At 43.2% G+C, this 18,817-nt stretch overlaps 1 protein-coding gene across 8 annotated transcripts in view; it reads left to right on the top strand.

Annotated features, from left to right (window-relative positions):
* The window catches only part of PLEKHM3 (pleckstrin homology domain containing M3), a 182,254-nt gene that overhangs the window by 18,875 nt on the left and 144,562 nt on the right, over positions 1 to 18,817 (top strand). For all 8 annotated transcript variants that reach the window (XM_061204312.1, XM_061204302.1, XM_061204321.1 and 5 more), the window contains one exon: positions 3,348 to 4,267. In XM_061204312.1, the coding sequence (XP_061060295.1) occupies positions 3,667 to 4,267 (601 nt within the window). In that variant the 5' untranslated portion in view covers positions 3,348 to 3,666. The remainder of the gene's footprint in view (positions 1 to 3,347; positions 4,268 to 18,817) is intronic.

Raw genomic sequence — 18,817 nt, 5'->3', positions numbered from 1 at the left:
CCAGACAGAAGCGATGGAAAGCACTAACAGTGAAATTCCTAGAATAGGAAGAACAGATTAGCCCAGAGGACTTGGGGTGGACTTGGGGGTGGTTCAGGGAAATCTTACCCCAAATTACATAGCTAGTATGAGACAGAATTAGGATTTGGACCTAGCTCTGACTCTAGATCCACTAGATTGCTTGCTATTTCTCCACTGCATTGCTCACCACACTGCCTATGGAAAGTCATTTTATATAATAAACTTGAAAATTCCTTGCTAACCGAAAGGTGATTTACTCTTCCTAATTTCTTCCAAGCCATCCAGGCAAATAGCTTCTAAGTTTTCTAGACTCAGCTCAGAGGGCACCTCCTTTTGAAGGCCTTCTTAATCTCTCCCTCACCTTTGCTGGCAAGTGATCCCTCCCTCCTTCCCCCACCAAATCTGTTTCCGTCCTCTATCAAGGCAGTTTTTTGGACTTATTTTCTTAGGCTCATCATGATAGACTGTGAGCCTCTTTAGGGCAAGGACTGTATCTTATTCATCCTTCCATCTTCAGCATCTTGGACCTGTCATGACCTTAATGGGTGGTAGATGAGTGGTTTCCAGAATCCCTTGTTAAACAGCATTGAAATGGTTCTCAAGTTGAATTGTTACTGCCCTTAATGAGGATTAAATGAGACATTGCATAGGGAAGTGTCCCTGGGACTTCTTACTTTCTGTGGGCCTCAGTGTCCCCTCTGTGAAAGGTTGGGGTTGAGAGGATGATCTCGAAGGTCCCGTCCTTGTCTAACAGTCTACAATCTTAGAAGGCGGTGTGATGGAGAGTTCCACAAGCCCGCAGTGCTGGCCGTCAGTGGTTATATGCTCCTAGCCAGCCTGTGAATACCAAAGCAGGGAGCACAAAGAGTATATTCCTAGACATTTTGATTTAATAAAAAAAGAAAGAATAAGTTTGAAGGTATTTACTCTCTCTAGTATGATTAAAGACTGAATTTTAAGAACTAGGTAAGAAAAGGAATATTCATAATAGAATCTTAGATGAATAACTTGGTGCTCTGCACCTTGGTGCCTCTTCTATAAAATGGGAAACTCATATTTTATTATGTTCATTTAAAATTTTAGTAAATAAAGAACTAGAAGTTTTAAGATTTATTATGTATTTCTTTTTCTTAGCGTCTGGTGTACAAGACAAAACTGAAAAATTCCAAGTTTCAAAATGACAGAAGTAGTGAAACTCTGCTATAGGATTCAAGAGACTCAAGGCTTAGCATAGACACAGCAAACAAAACCATGTTTGCAGCTAGAAAAATATTATAACTGATCTTATCGCCAAAAATCAATCTGTGCCTTGCTTCATGAATGCTAACATAATAAATATGAAAATGTAAAAAGTAGACAAGTTCACAGTCATTATCACTTTATAAGAGGTTAGCCACCAAGTTCCTGTGACCTGCAAACCTTCTTGATACATTTAAAATAAAGGGCTGTATATAGTAGTTTTACTTACACACATTAAGCAATGTAGATTGGTGCTGTTGATTTAAATGTAATGATTTAATGACCTAAGTGCTAAAAATGATTTTAATTAACCACAGAAATTGTGCAGTTTTAAAGAAGAAAGCACATTTATGTACCTTTGCAGCAACTTGCAAAGGTGTTGCTAATTGCCTAGTTTTACCTGCTTGTAAGTAGTTAAGGAAAACAAAGCTTACCTAGTTGTTTTGTTTCTTTGTTCGTTTTTTTGGTAAAGATACAAAGGTGTATGTTGAGCACATGAAGTGTGGCTAGTGTGACTGAGGAACTTTATTTGATTTTTAATCAGTTTAAATTTATTTATTTATTTATTTTCTAAATTTTTAAAAAATATTTATTTATTTTTTTGGCAGTGTTGGGTCTTCGTTGCCGTGCATGGGCTTTCCCTAGCTGTGGCGAGCAGGGGCTACTCTTCATTGAGGTGCAAAGGCTTCTCATTGCAGTGGCTTCTCTTGTTGCGGAGCGTGGGCTCTAGGCGCGCAGGCTTCAGTAGTTGTGGCATACGGGTTCAGTAGTTGTGGCTCATGGGCTTTGGAGCGCAGGCTCAGTAGTTGTGGCGCACAGGCTTAGTTGCTCCGCAGCATGTGGGATCTTCCTGGACCAGGGCTCAAACCCGCGTCCCCTGCATTGTCAGGTGGCTTCTTAACCATTGCATCACCAGGGAAGCCCAATACATTTAAATTTAAATAGCCATGTATGGCTAGTGTCTACCATATTGGACAGCATCACTGTTCTTGTTTGGCCTGGCCTTGGAGATCTAGCATTTCCCAGACAGTGTGGTTAGTGTTAGGATTCTTTCTGCCCAGCCCCAAGGCTGGACCTACTTGTAGGCCAATCCTCAAAGCCTCAGGGAGTTTGGATCCTGAAGCCTTTTTGCAAGATGACTGGAAGAATTGTGAAGTCCAGAGTCATCATCAGGCATTACATAATCTAACCTTAGGAAACACAGCACAAAAACATTCAGGTTAATAAAAGGGCCATTCTCCCTCTCTACTTCCCCCTTGCACCTTTGAGCCTGACAAACCATCAGTGCTTTCAAGGTTTGTGACAGGACTCATGCATTTATGACTTTCAGACTGATTATGATATAAGTGCAGTCACAGAATTCCTCGTCTCTTTGGCTAACTCTTTTAGGTCAGTATCACAGAGATTTGCCGGGGCAGTCTTTTCACAGCTGCTCTCAAAGGCTTCTCTGTGTGAGTAAAAGCTGCTGACCTTAATTCCCCTTATCAAGAGTCCCACCCTGCTCTGTGTAAGTTCTAATACAATGTAGTGATGTGTACTCTTTTTTTTTTTTTTTTAAGATTTTAAATTTTATTTATTTATTTTTTTTGACTGCATTGGGTCTTCGTTGCTGCACGCTGGCTTTCTCTAGTTGCGGCGAGCTGGGGCTACTCTTCATTGCGGTGCGTGGGCTTCTCCTTGCAGTGGCTTCTCTTGCTGCAGAGCACGGGCTCTAGGCACGTGGGCTTCAGTAGTTGTGGCATGCAGGTTCAGTAGTTGTGGCACGTGGGCTCTGGAGTGCAGGCTCAGTAGTTGTGGCGCACGGGCTTAGTTGCTCCACAGCATGTGAGATCTTCCCGGACCAGGGATCGAACCCGTGTCGCCGCATTGGCAGGCGGATTCTTATCCACTGCGCCACCAGGGTAGTCCCAGTGATGTGTACTCTTGACAGTGGAACTTCTCTGTAGGTGTTGTCCACGTTTGGGCATGACTGCCATGGAAGAGATGTAAAGATGAGGAAGTAAGCGGGCAGATTTATGTATATAGAATACAATGATATAGAATACAATGAACTATGTGCCAATGTTGTTCTTTTCATTTTCTTTCAGGAAATTAAAGATGGTGGTGACATTGCCTTGACAAGCACTTCCTGTTGTCTTTACAGAGGTCTCACTGAAGAATAATCTGAAAGGAATGTTTGTCTCCCAGTACCTTTGTTGATGACTGTTGTCATCTAGCAGATGCTTTTAATGTCCCAGAAAACATCAACCACCCTTGTGCTTGACCTGCTCTGGGCAGCTGAATGAAAGTTCCTTCCAGTTGTTTCCAGAACTCTGTTGCCCAAAACACCTCTCTTCGTCGGGTGAATGTTCATGAAGCCCTTTCCTGAACCAGCTTAGGAGGCTTAGGCCTCTTGGAGCCTGTGACATGGAAGCTTTGGAAGTGGATGATATCAGCCCAGCCCTGGAAGTTACTGAGGATTTCTTTAGTACTTTTGATAGTAAGCTAGAAAAGGCTGTGCAGCAAGCAGAGGTTTATGGGATTCAGGAAGTCCCTGAGCTGGTGGGGCATGAGGTCCTCAGTAACATAGACAACGGTGCTATCAGAAATGTCTCCTCCCTGGGCAAGGGAGGCATGATCTGGGACCATTGTAAGACCAGGTTCTTAGAAACCAAAGCTCAAAATGTCTTCCCTGCCAAAGAACAGTTTATGGTCCAGAAAGGGACAACCCCAGATAATCTGTCCTGGATGGAACAAAAGGAAGCTTCAACCTTTGAGTTTTTCAACATCTGTCAGCGTCGGAAGGACAGACCTCGTTCTGTGAATGACTTATTGGATGAGACCTCTACTTTTAAGCCCGGCCATGCTCGATCGAGGTCAGATGTTACCCAGGTGGACTGGCAGGTGGTCCTCAAAACCATGCCTCTGCAGCAGCAGCAACAGCCACCTCTTCAGGGCCCTCACTTCACCAGGCCGTCTTTCCTGTTGTCCTCATCAGACAAGGTAGAAGATGCTCAAGGAAATATGGGTATGTTTTTATATCTGACTGCTATTAGACAGTTGTTGATTTTCCTTTGTCTCTCTTGCATCTACCTCATGAGAGTCTTACTCTCCATTGTCCATGTCTGGCTTTGCCTACTTAAGCCCCCTCTTCCATTTACCTTTGCACTTACCTTACCTGAAGTCTACAGTCTTCTTCCTCCTAGGAGGAACTGAGTGAAGAGATGACTACGGTTAATTCTCCTTTCCTAATCTTGTATGTTAGAATCAGAATATTCTCATGATTAATGTAGTCCTTTCCTTTGAACATCGTATGATACCGCTTATTCACATTGGTAGATGTTGATCAGCTCGTACCTTGGCCATAGTCTTGTGATATGAAGGATTAAAAGATGTGTGAAGACACAGTCCCTGCCCTAAAGAACTTCTCATTAGGTTGAGGGGATCAGACACTCCCAGAGACTCAGGAAGGCGCCCAGTGGTGAGAGAAAGGAGGTGCTCAACTGAAATGCCTGGGAGGGAACTTTTGTTTTACTTTATATTGTTGGAATTTTTTAAAAAAATGAATGAGTGGCAGCAATTGTCAGAGGATAGAGGAAGGGGAAGACATTCTGGGCTGGGCTTGGCAGGAAGGGCTTGTGAGACGTGGTGGAACTTGAGCTGGACCTTGAAGGACACTAAGTTGCAGAAAGAGAGTCACAGTTGGAGGACACTCGGTCAGGATTATGGTGTGGACCAAGGGGGAGACAAGGAGACCAGGCTGACCCTTGAGGAGACCAAATGATCTCATGGGGGTCGTGGGAGGAAATGTTTGGAGAGGTTGGTTAGGACCTCATGGTGCAGGGCCCTGATTTCTTTTTTCCTTGAACTTTATACACACACACACACACATGCACATGAATATGTACTCATGTACTCACACGTGAACTTCCTGTTCTGTGAGACGTGACAAACCATCTCTCTGTTTCCCCCAGCATTTTTCTTCACCATAACCTCAGTTATACAGGCTATCCATTTTTCTTACTGATGATTCTTCAGTTACCCTGCTTAACCTCTTAATTTAGATGGCTTCTGCTTAATTAACTGGGGAGACTATTTTATGTACTTAACTGCTATTTTAGCATTTCTTCAATCTCCGTCATTGCTTGCTACTCCACTGATACATTTAACATTGTATTTTATTTACTTATTTTACATTAAATTTTAATTAATAACATTTAGTTTGTAAGTATAACTCGAGGCAAGGATATGGTATAGTATGTCCGTTAAGGAAATGCAGTCTTCCTGCCTATGAGGTGCTACATTATTTTCACACCCAGTTCAAATCTATCCTTTTAAAATACTCTTTTTCCCCCACTCAAATTTATGACTTGTAATTCCTCATCTTCTCTCCTAGACTTTCACCAGTCCTCTGTAACATCTAGCCAAATGGTGATCATGGGAGTAAAAAGAAAAGGACATTATAAAGCACAGGGCTTGGTAACTGGCTAGACATTAGGGGATAAACAAGTTGCTGCGACCTCAGTGCCTGGCAGAATGAGACCTTTGCCTTGGGCTCACGTACAAACAGTTGTACTCATTGATTAGCAAACAACCTCAGTTTTTGTTTGGTTTCTTGGAGTTCACATAGATTTTTTTTTTTTTTAATCACTAAACCACTGTAACCATTCTAAATCCCTGGCATAAACCAAGTTAAGAGGATGTCGTATTTCCAATTTTATTTTTTCCAATCTTGTTTGGATTGTAAATGCAAGAACCAGCCTTCCTCGGGTTCTCTAAAGGAAGCTAAAGAAAGAACCTTCCTTAGCTTTCCTCTTGAGGATATGACAGACCGTGATTATTACTTTTTAATTCTCAATTTTAAAAAGTTTGAGTATTATGTTGAAATATATGTACTGAGTGGTATCTTGAAAACTAAACTGTAACCAGTGGCCTTTGCAAGTATTGATGTAATATAACCTGGCCCCCTTTTGGTCATCCACGGGATACGCATCCTATCTGGAATTAATAAGGTTGGGGAAATGGCCTGCCAAGCGTCTGACACCTGTTCCGTCTGGCATACTCTGGAGAGCAGGAGAGAGAAATCTTGTTCCTGTTGCTCACTAGGTAAAGGGCAGGGGCAAGCAGGGCCCACGGGCTGCCCACTCTTGGGCTGGGGGTGGAGAGGAGCTCTAGGTTCATGGCTGGTCACCCACTCTGCCAACTGTAATTCTCACAGCATTTGGGAGAGGTGAGGAAGTGCCAACACCCACGTGCATACTAGTCAAGATCAGCCAAGATCTCTGAGTGAAGTTCACTTTAAAACCTTTGAAAGTAGCCATCCAAACTGAAGAAAGGCTTATTGTCTCTCCTGAAGGCATATGCCACAAGCAGAGGGAGACGGTATGGTATCTTGGCCAGAGCTGTAGCTGAGGACCCAGGGGTCAGGATCTGAGGATCTGGGGTCAGGCCAGATCTGGGGTCAGGCCAGATCTCTTCCTTGAGCTTCAGACTCGCGTATCCAGCTCTCTGGTGAACACCTCTGCTGGAGTGTCCCACAGGCACTTCAAATTCAGTGTCCAGAAAGGGCCCGTCATCCTCACATCCTCCACTCTAGCTGTTCTAAAAATTAACAAGGGTTAATGAGAGGCTAAGGGCTCCTCAGAAGAAATAAAATGTAGTCAAATGGGTCTCCTTTGAGGAGGGCAACTTGGTGTTTTTTTGTGTGTGTGCATCCCAGGAAGAGCACCTTTACTAAACAACAGGAAACAAAACGTGCCAGGAATCTGACCAAATACACAAAGCAGCAGGTGAGATTCCTGATGGGAAAGAATGACTCCCCATGGAACATAAATAGATCCCCTCAAAGTACATATATTTCACATGAGTGTGTACATACATATGTAATATATTAAAAGAAATTTGGTTTCTACCACGAGAAGTTACTCAGCAACAATAAATCAACGTCGCACCTGAGACAGGGAAGTGCGGGCACTGCAGCCACGTTGTAAACCGAGGCGCACCTCCGTCCTGCACACGCCTCCCCTCTGTGCGCTGTGCACACTTGCTGGCTGGGGGCTTCTCTCTGCCCCTCCCCCCAGGCCCAGCAGATCCAGTGTTTGTAGAAGAGCGAGTCAGGGAAGAAAGGTGGCCTTGTGGCCTCGGAGCCCACCCTGCAGAGCCCAGGAGCTGGCTGCAGGGGAGAGGCAAACACCCGAGGCCACCGCCGCCTGCCTGGAGGGCTACCTCGGCTCTGGGGTGAAGGGAAGCGCTTGGGACCCCAGCAATGGCATGGCAGTGTGCCTGGTTTTCAACAAAGAGTGTGTATCTGGGGTCCGCCCAGGGCCCTCCAGATCTTTGTAGTTTGGCCAGCGGGGGCTTCTCCTAGGATCAAATGGCTTTTGGGAGGGGAGTAGAGTTTCCAGAGTCACCAGGGCTCAGCCCTGTGAGTGTGTGTGCACACACCCGCATACACACGTGCTTCAGTGGAGGTCAGCAGGTTGCAAACAGGTGTTCTACAGGGGCGCGCTCAAATAGTGTCTGCTTTGGGGTCAGTTTGTCACTGTGTTCTGAGTGTCCCCATGCCAAAGTGGATTTGTTCAAAAGATGCCAGTTGCTAGAGGCTACAGATACAGAAGACTCGTTACACACTGGGGCGTGCAACCCTCTCAGGGCGTGGCACAGAGTTTTAGTAACAAAACAAACAGAAGAAATGCACGGGAACCCTCTCCTCACTGTAAAGCCCTTTCCTGGCACCACAGGCAGATGGGGAAAGGCTATCAGGGTTTTGTGTCTAGCCCTGTCACTGTCTTACTTATGGGCTTTATTACTTTGTAGTCTTGTGTTTTCTCCAGTTGATTTTTATTTTTTTCTGGATCCTTTTTCTGAGATCCCCTGAGTAGCTTAAAGACTTAAACCAGGAGTGGTTCTTCTCCTCCTCACCCGCCGCTTCATCCTCTTTTGCCACCCTCATTCCCTCCCTTTACTTCCATAACAACAAGCCCAAGGGTCTTCTTAATTAGGTAGGGCCTCTGTGTCTTCTGCCTCATTTGGCAATGATTAACTAGGCTTGTGAACCTTACTGAGGATAAATGATGCTTTGGCTATAAAGCAAACCAGATTTTGGCATATTGAGGGCAGTGGGTAGCTGGGGTATAGTAAGAGTTGTTTGGCTAATGGGCAAGCCTGTCTGAAGAAGGCCTTCTGGTCAGACAAAGTAACATATTGGTTAAAAAAATGACTATAAACCTAGACTGTTAGAATTTCATTCCTTGTTTCAGTACTTACTAGCTGTGTAACATAGGGCAGGTTTCTTAATCTCTCTGAGCCTTAATTTTTTTTAGGGGGGGCATAAAGTGTGGAATAATAGTAGTACTTACCTCAATATCTTGTGAGCATTAAATGGGTTAAAAGATCTAAAGTGCTTCTTAGAACCATGTTTGGCACACAGTAAACAATAGATGTCTTAAACATTTAATAATATTACTATTACTATTACAATTGAATTTGGAAGTCATCCATGAGAAGCACAGTGATACGACCAATCACTCCTAGTTTTCCCTGGCATAGTCAGTTTCATAAAATGGCCTCGTAATAAATATTTCTTGAATTGGCCTTCCTGCCTTGTACTTTCTCATAGCTGTTAACTGGTTTGTTAATGGGAAATAAACCATCCATGCCCTCTCTCATACTGATTTGTCATCAACTGTTTACTGTCTTCTACACCAGAGTTTATGGTCACTGAGGAAGGGATTGTTTCTTATGCGTTGCATTATCCTCAGTACCTAATATAGTGCTCTGAACGTTCATACATCCTGAAAACATTTTCTTACACGTGAGATGAATGTATTTCTGATCGAAATCAACCTGATAAATTAAGAACATTAGTTCTTTAGCTGGTTTATGTCCTTCTAGAAAAAGAACAACTCCACCCTCTTTTCTGAGGGCCTTGCACCATCATCTAGCATCTCATACCTTGCACATCCTCTCTGTGAAGTTCTTTAGCAGCAGGAAATGAAGATTTGCTTTCATCTCAAAGGCTGCTGTGCACTATCCTTGTGATAAGAGAGAATCAAACAGATACGGCTTGTAAAGTAGCCCCTAGTGTTGGAAGAATGGTGCCCTGGCCTTGGAGGAGTCTCCAGATACCATCTCAGACTCCGGGGTCGCACAGGCATGGTTACGATTACCCTTTGTAGAGGAATCTGACTGCTGTTTGGTGAGCACAAAGTCTGGGGAGATAATTGTGGTGTGCCCTTTAGTCTTTCTGAAGTTGGCAGTCATGTGAGGTAATTTTTTGCATCCCTCCTCAACTTTTCCCTGTTCCCTCATAGTGTTTCTTTACAGAAGGCTATTGCTTTGGATTTGAAGATCACTTCTTTCCTAGGTTTTTGGTATATATGAGAGCAGAACACATCAAAGAGATTAACAGCCTACTTGTTACTATCAAAGCCAACATCCGAGCACCTGGTGTGTTCATCCTCAGGGTAAGTGAGAGAGCCCAGGTGGAAAGAGAAGGAAAAAAATAACAATAACAGCAGCAAACACTTTGTTCACTATTTTAAGTGCTGTGCAGATAGCAGCTTATTTAATTCCTATAACACTCCTGTGATATAGGTATTTTTATTGAGCCCTTTTTAAGGATGAGGACACTGAGAGCTTAAGTAACGTGCTTCCCGTCCCCCAGCTACTAACAAGTGGGTCCTCGGTTTGGACCCGGGCACCCTTTCTTCAGACTCCATGCTCTTAACCACTAAGCTGGAGCTGGACCCCTACTTTGGAAGCCAGTAATTCTCAGTCCCCAGAACCCTCCACTATAGAAGCCTTGTTGGCAGTCAGTCCCTGTGGGAGTAAAGGGTAGGAAGTGGTGTGGAGGAAACAGACCTGGGTGATAACGTTCATCAACTAAAATTACTCCCTCAGGGAATCACTGGTTAGGAAAACTGAGACCCACCCAAGCAGTTTAGCTAAGCAAGGATTGTTTCCTGCCTTTAACACATTTACCACATGAACAGTGCAGAGCTGGTCACAGTCCTTTAGGGGACCCATGAATCTGCAAGAGGAAGACTGTAACTTTGCCTTTCACACTCTTGAGTGTTATCCATACAGAAAAGCGTAAGTGAACCGACCCCTCTGGGTTTGTGACCACGGAAAGAAGGCTTCAGAGTTTTGCCCCATCTTTGGCTTCCTTTTTCAGTCTTACTCAGAAGCCTGTGAATGCATTCTAGAGATTTCATTGCCTCAGGAAGACAGACTATGCTAAGTGCTAGGGTACTGCCAGTGGATCCTACTAGGTGGATGGAGTATAGCTTGAATCCAATGTAGTTAAGACTACCTGCATTACCTGAGGATAGAATAGTCATAACAAAAGGGTTAGGTCATAAACTGATGGGGAAGGAGTAGATCTAAGGCGAGATGGCAACAGCAGTTCTTTTTTATTTTTTTCAGCTTTGTTGAAGTATAATTGACAAAATTGTACGATATTTTAGGCGTGCATCATGATGATTTGATATATGTATACATTATGAAAGGATGTACCCGTCCATTAAATAACACATCCATCACCTCATTTCAAAGGCAGCTACTTCTAGAGAACCTCAGGTAGGTGGTGGAGACCAAAGCTTCCTCAGCGCCAGCTCCCTTGCTCCTGCCATCCCAGGGTCTGCCATGCCCTAGGCAGCTGTGGCAAGGTGTGAGTGGGAACTAGCCCTGAGGGAGGAGCCTGATCCCACAACCAAAATGGCTCCTTTTTAGTCCTAGCACTAATCTTCATTCTATACAGACATGTTCCTGACTAGTATCTGTCTTAACCCTTTCCCCCTTTGCACCGCTGTTACCCTGTTCTTGTTCACTAAGTAATGAAACAGCCAGAGGCAGCAGGGAATTTCCTGTGGGATAAAAAAGATGGGGTCCTAACATCTTAGAATTACAATCCAAATATAAACATATATTAAGGTAAGAACATAAAACGCCATAAGAACATGTGGACACTAGATATGTTATCAATATGAAAAATAGGTATATACACACTCTCTCTCTCTCTCCCTCTCTCTTTCATCCCTCTAAGTATATACACACGGTAGAGGAAGGTGAGGCTATATGGAAAGAACACTCATCAAGGACTTGCAAGCATTGTATCGTAGCTCTACCCCTAACTCACCATGTAGGTTTGGAAAACTCACTTGTCTACTGCCTTTGGTTTGTAAACTCGTGAAGCAGGTTAAATTATCTCTATAATCTTTCCCAACTCTAAAATGATATTATTCTAGGATGTCGTTGAACTGACCTTGACTTATGATGGTTGTGTGGGAGCCAATTATTATAGTCAGAGAGGTAATGGAAGGTCATGATGGGAATATAGGTATGGTTGAAATTAGTTAACACAGAAGGATTTCCATGTGCCTTGTAACTCCACTTCTGGATGAACTGCTGTTGCAATTTTTCAAATAAAAAAGTTTTAGAAGAACTCCTTGGCATTAGCTATGGAGCTCTGAAACTCAGCAGACTGCCCGAATCTGACTGACTTTTCCCTCCCTGTGTTCACATTTTCATCTGCTTGGCAAGGGCAGTGGTCAACTGGGCTTTTGTTTCAGTCGGTTTCACTCTCTGGTGACCTGGTACCATCCCTCTGCCTGTTTTTCTTGTGCTGAGTACTTTAGGAGAAGGTCTCAAGCAGAGTTTTTCTGTAGGGCTAGAAAAACCATGGCAGTATGGTTTCTTTATCTGGAGTTCTATGTTACTCTGTTTTGATTCCCTTTTTCCCCATCTTTCACTAGAGAAAAAAAAAAAAGAAAGCCAAATTTGGGACTTATACTAAAATGACTGCTTTTTCAATTATGATGTTTCTCAAAAGACTTGGAGCCAGTAGAGGTGGGACTACTCCTACGGGCTTAGAACAAGTGAGGTCACCAGGACATGGGCTCTGCTGAATTTATGATTCACCCTTCAGCAAGATTAGTCAGTGCAAAGAAGTTGCTAAAATAGGTCACAGAAAGTTGATTTTATATGGTTGTATAGTTTCCATTGGTTATATTTTTCGGAAACCCAGCATGCCTCATTGCCAGCCCGCATCCTGATTCCTAACAAATGTATATGGGAACTCTGAAAATGAAATGTCTGGCATTTTTTTGCGGTTGTTCTGTTAATGTGTTTTATCTTTCTTGGCTAAGGAGAACTATAGTTACTAATTTCACAAACTGCTAGAGTTACTTCCTTAAAACACAGATCTTTTGGTGCTACTCTGTTCTCAAAAATGAATCATGGTTCCCCATTGTTTACAAAATCAAGTGTAAATTTTCTAAAGCATCCAGATACCTTTCCCATCTTTCCAAGCTTATCACCTGCACCTTTCTTCACCCCATCTATGTGCTAGTTTTGAATGTGCCGTGTGCGTTCAAGCTCCTGGGACTTTGCTCATGATGTCTCTTCACCCACAATACCTTCTCTGTCTTCTTCACTTTTCAAAATCCTCCATTTTCTTTCAAGGACCAGTTCAAATGCCACATCATCCCTGAGACCTTTACATATTTTTCCATTTTTTAAAAAAATTGAAGTATAAGTAACTTACAATATTATATTAACTTGAGGTACACAACATACCTATTTTCTATTTTTATAGATTATACTCTGTATAAAGTTATTATAAAACATTGGCTATATCTCCTGTACCATGCATCACATTCTTGTAACTTATTTATTTTATACGTGGTAGTTCGTACCTCCTAATCCTTCTAATTCACCTATTTTGCTCCTCCTCTGACCCCTTTCCCCTCTGATAACCACTGGTTTGTTCTCTGTGTTTCTTGTGGTTTTTTTAAATTAAAATTATTTTTTTTCTCTTATTTTATGTTTCCATAGCACATTTTATTCTGCCGCACATTATAGGTAATTGCTTGTACATTCATCTCCCACACTAGGTTAGCAGTTCTTTGATAAAATGAATTGTACTGTAGACAACTTTCTATCATATCGGGTATGAGCATATGCAAGGTGTTTGGTTGAACTCTATGTATTGGTGCTTGGAAAATCAGGACAGCACAGTTTTATTTGTTTGTTTCCAGAATGAAAATGGCCTCTCTTTCATTTTTCCGTACCTAAAGCTTGAGTCAAGTTGAATGAAGCTTATTAGTATTAATACTGTCAATAAGAGCTATCACTTAATGAGAGTTAACTTTATGCCCAGACCTGTGCTAAGAAGTATTCATCCATTATCTTATTTAATATTAATAATAGTTTAATATGTTAGACTAAGAGATTAATATTTTGCTGATTTTGCAAAGGAGGAAGCCAAGCCTTAGAGAAGGTAACCTCACCCAAGGCCATCTGGCTAGTATGTGGTGGAGCTAGGATCCCAAGCCAAGCCCATTCTGGAGGCCACACATAACCACGCTCTAATACTGCCTCTCAAGTCTGAGGAAGCTTAGGCCTCATCCCCTCCACCACAGATAAAGCACAGTGTCATCTAGATTGAAAGTCTAGAGGTTGGAGTTCCACTCTCAACTTGCACACTCTGTGGTATAACCTTGGCCAAGTCATTTTGTTTCCTGGAACCTCTTTCCAAATCTGTTAAATCAGTTAGAATGCGTTTAGAAGCAAGTAATAGAAACTCAGCTGAAAGTGGCATAAACAGTGAGGCCATTTATCATCTGATTTTTTCACGTATCTAACAGATAGCTATTGGACACTTAGTGAATATCAAACACTGTATGCAGTAAACACTTAAGGACACCTACCTCTGGTGGCCCCAGGGTCATCAAGATCCAGGCACTTTTCATCTTTTTCCTCTGCTATCCTCAGTATATTGGTAGTGTCTCTTCTCTCCCTCATTTATGCAAGATGGCTACAGCAGTCCCAAGGATATATATCGGCCGCCAAAGTCAGGAAGGGAAAGCAGGGCACTTCCTCTGGGTCTCTTCCCAGAGGACCCCAAAAGCACCTCGTCTGCAGCCAGAACTGGGTTGCATGCCTTCCCCTAAAGCAATCTCTGGCAAAGGAAAATACGGTTACTGATTGGGTTAAACAAATCATGATTCTTTTTGTGGGGCAGGGGAGAGGCCATCTCCACAACTGAACAAAATTAGGGTTCCGTTGGTAAATAAGGGGGAGACAGTTGATAGGCTGGAGGCACCTGACAGGTTCTACTTCAGATAGGGCTGGGCTGAAGAGATTTCTAGTCCCTTCTGGCTCTAAGTTTCTATGATTCTGTGTTACCCAAAGATATAGCAATGGAATGCCACTTATCTTAAAATCTGGTGGCCTAAGTATGAGAGATTCTTTTATACTTAATTCGTATAGATTAACGAAACAGAATGAGAAGCTCACGATGGCCAAGACTGAGCATCATTTGAAAGTTGATGTTTGGAAATGTTTTCTGGGTCAAAAAGTTCTGTAAGCACTAGAAATTACCCTTGTCACAGAAGGCAGAAAACCTCTGAATTTAAGAGGTTGGGTCTGTGATCTCCTGGTCAGGTTCACACTTGAGAAGTGAAATTGACCAGGTCTGTGTTGACTTATGCACTATCACTGTTGCTCATAGCACAAAGAACTTAGATGAAAAAGGTCCCCAGCTGGTGTGTCTAGCTAATACATAACTAGATATGTTATGGATCTCTTTCTTCTAGAGCCTGCACAGATATGTCTTTTCCCCTAGGTTAATGAAGGGAAAACAAGTGGGATATTCTCTTTTACCCATAAAGAAAGATCTCCAAAGTAACTCACAGAAGAGATATCACTTGAGCCTAGTTCATTTCTACCAGAATAAGTTAACAAATATCTGTGAGCACTACTGTGGCCAGCACTGTGTGAGGGCTTATATACCATATTGAAAATGTACAAAACACAGCCCCTCTTTGGTTCCTGTAGCATCATTCTCTTCATGTTCTTTGCTATGGACATTTGTGGCAGTGTCATGATTGATGTGCATCCTGTTAATTTCACTTCCCTCATGTGCCTCTAATGAGAACAAAGACCTAAATTTGGTTAATTTCCCCCTAGTCTCTGGCTTAAACACAGTTGAATAATAACATGAAACAAATAGACTTGGAAAACTGTTTTGTTAACCAGAAATGTAAAGAAAAGAGACATGATTGTGGTCTAGAATGTCAGAGAAGTCTTCATTGAGGAAAGGATGTTCCAGCTGAGCATTGAGGGTTGAGCACACAGCCAAGGTGGAGATGAACACAGGCTTTGTGTGGGGTGGTCAGAGGCTAAGCCAGAACAGGACTACATTTTGGAGAGCGGTGGGCTGAGATTATGGAGGACCTTCAAAGCCAGACAGAGAGAATTAACATGATATGTTTGGCAAGAAGCACTTGAAAATTTCTTGAGAGTCAAGATTAAAAGGATATTTTACAGAAAGTCTGGAAGCCGGCAGGGGCCAAAGGTAGTGGGGGGTGGGTTGCAGGGAATCTCCTTCCCTGTAGCTTTTGTGTCCATGTAAAGATTCATCAGTTAGAATGGTGCTCTTGGCCTCTCTCCCTCCATTTGCACACTCCACCCCTGGGGAGGAGTAACTTACGGGCAACTTTAGGAGAGGAACCAGGCATGTCTAACTCAGCCTCTACAGGAAGCACTGATTCTGGTCCGCTCCTCTAGGCCTGCTCCACCACCCATCAGCCTTTCATGGATAGTCCCTGGGAGGGGAGCCTGTGCTGATCCAGTGCTGCGGGTGACTCATTGGTGAGTCTGTGGAATTCTGGGGTGCTACACACCTAAGCTGTGTCCTCCAGCTGGCTCATGTTTTGATTTCTATGCATCTGACTACCCTCTATCAATCTCAGTTGGTTTAGAACTTGGGTGAAAAAAAGTGATGCTATTTATTGGGTCCCCTCAGGCCCTAACAGTACGTGGGGTGGATTGGTAGATGGAAAGAATTGAAGGGATGGAAATGAGAAGGCTCTGCGGTCATCATGATGTGAGGTGATGAGGACTCGAATTAGGGTGACTGTGGTAAAAGAGAAAGTGGGACTTGTGAAGAGAGAAAGGAGGGCTGTCACTGGGCTATAAACTGTTGACAGGATCTGTCTGATTCACTTGGCGTTTCCACAATTCTAGCTTAGTCCTTGGTGCATACATTCGACAAATACTTATAGAGCCAGCCACTGGGACTACGAAGTGAGAGAGACATTCAGGTCTCTGTCTTCAAGGAGCAGTTCTTTGAACGAAATAAAACAATGTTGTAAGATAGAGAGGGACTGAGGGGGGCCCTTTAACTGAGGTGCTGAGGGATGAAGGCCTCACTGAGGATGGCACCTTTGAGGTGAAAAGCTGAGGGAGTTGAATAAATCAGTGGAGATGGGGGGAGATGTCCCAAACCTAGGATACAGCAGCTTCAGAGTCCTTGAGGCCAGAAAGTGCTCGGCTTGTTCAAAACCCATGAGAGGCTTTTGGCTGGAGCGAGAGAAGAAATGTGAGATGATGTGAGGGGAGGTCAGAGCAATAATCAGAGGCCAGATTGTGCGGGACAGAAAGTAGAGGCGTTAGAAGAATCTGGAATCTGAAGGAAGGAGACAGATTGAGCCATAGAAGATGTAGGTTCAAGTGAATAATTTTGAATAGACACAACAAACCTTAGAATATTAGAAGACAAGAGGAAAAGAGATCCATAGAGGGGTAATTTTCAGATGTTATAGAGGAAGAGATTCTGAAGAAGAGGGAAAGAATTAGGTACAGAGTGGAGGTGGAAGGGTTAGCTTTAACAAGGAGGCAAGAAGCTTCTTCTTTTGAGACCAGAAGCTAAAATAGGAAACATCTTTGAATACTTAAGATGTGTGAGGCATCGTTCTGAGAGTTACTCATTTCTTCCTCACAATAGTACAATGAGGTAGGTGCTAATATAGCCCATTTTAAAGATGATAAAACTGAGACTTGGGTTGAGTAATTTGTCCAGGGTTACCCAGCCAGTAAGGTCAGAATTATGATTTAAACTTAGACCAGTTGGCTCTAGCACATGTGGTCTTAACCACTGTGCTCTGTCGTACTTGTATAGGATATTGGTTAGTGTAATGTTGAAGTGAAGCCAAGTATAGTATATGTAAAGGAGCTCCCTATGGTACACAAAGAGATGGTGGAATTTGCAGTTTGAAAAGACTAAAGAAGATGTGGAAAAATTGTTCTGGGATTGTGTTTGGGATCCATGAGATGAATAAAAGAATGAATTGTCAGGATTAAAGCTATAAAAGAAGTTGAGCAACATGAATCTATGTTTGACCGGTGCTTCGGTCTGAATATTTGTGTACCCCCCCAAAATTCATATGTTAAACTTCTGACCCCTGAAGCGATGGAATTAAGTGGAGGCTTTGGGGGTGCTCAGGTCATGAGGGTGGGGCCCTCATGAATGGGATTAGTCTCTTTTATAAAAGAGACCCTACAGAGTTCCCTAGCCCCTTCCACCATGTGAAGTTATAGCAAAAAGATGACCTTTTATCAACCAGGAAGCTTGATCTCACCAGTACCAAAGCTGGTACGTTGGTCTCGGACTTCCAGCCTCCAGAGCTGTGAGAAATAAATTTCTGTTGTTTACAAGGTACCCAGATTATGGTATTTTGTTATAGCAGTTGAAGTGAACTAACATACCTGTGTTAATACTTCTGTGTCTTCCTCGAGCATGCTGGTCTTAAATAGATGATGGTAATGATCCAGAGTTGGTGATTAAATCTGGGAAGTCTGAGCAAACAAGTTTTAACTATTGACTACAGAGTCTAGAGGAAGGAGTCCAGTGAAACAAGGAAGAGACTTTAAGGGATGAGGTGGAAGGGCTTCATGTTTAAAGGTCCTTATAAGGATGAAGTGGAAGGTGGGTGAGGTGGAGGAGTGAGAAAAATGAAGGAGTACCTCATTGGAAGTTGGAAAGTACGTTGTGATGAAGAGGTCTAAGAGGTCTAGGCTGTTACTGTTGTGGAAGAGAGAATTAGGTCTCTGGAATCAAAGAGGGGAAGGACCTATGTTTATAAAGATCCTAAAACCAGATGGCAAATACATAACATGTATCTTTTCCCACCTCAGTGACATCATGGTGCTTTTTCCCCACTGAGTCTGGATGTGGCCTCAGCATCTTTCTCAGTACAGGGTTCCAGGCAGTCAGTAGCAGTCAGTGAAAGTTGCCTCCTGTCTCTGCGTCAGACAGTGCCAGAAGGGGCTGTTAGTCCAAGGGTGCGTGGAGCTAAGAGCAGGCCAGTCAGTAAGAGGGGAAGTCCAGAAATTGGAGTTGAGGATTAGGGCTGAGACCTGAAGCCTAGAGGTTGTAACTAACCCCAGAGAAGCGTGCAGTCTTGGAGGAGTAAGTGGGGCTGGCCGGTGAGTAGACGGTTCTCAGGTTGTCTGTATCTGAGGGAGTCTAGTCACATTCTCCCATGCTCTAGGCTGTCATGTAGTGCTGGCAGCACCTGGGTCAGAGCTGTGAGGTGAGGTTGAACCAAGTGGCACTGTAGTCTGGGAGGCTGGGGATGGGATCTGGAAGTCAAGAGACAGTAGCAGTTGAGTACAGGTCATTGGCACTGGCCATTCATGAAGAAGAGCCAAATCATAGAATTGTCTTTGTTCTGAAGTGACGCTATGGTTCCTCCTTTATCATTGATCTGGAAGCCTCCTATTAGAGTCATTT

The sequence above is a fragment of the Eubalaena glacialis genome, chromosome 1 (genome assembly GCF_028564815.1).
Source record: "Eubalaena glacialis isolate mEubGla1 chromosome 1, mEubGla1.1.hap2.+ XY, whole genome shotgun sequence".
In the NCBI taxonomy this organism is placed as follows: domain Eukaryota; kingdom Metazoa; phylum Chordata; class Mammalia; order Artiodactyla; family Balaenidae; genus Eubalaena; species Eubalaena glacialis.
The sequence above is the reverse complement of the archived record's forward strand: the minus strand, read 5'-3'. Positions and strand labels throughout refer to the sequence as shown.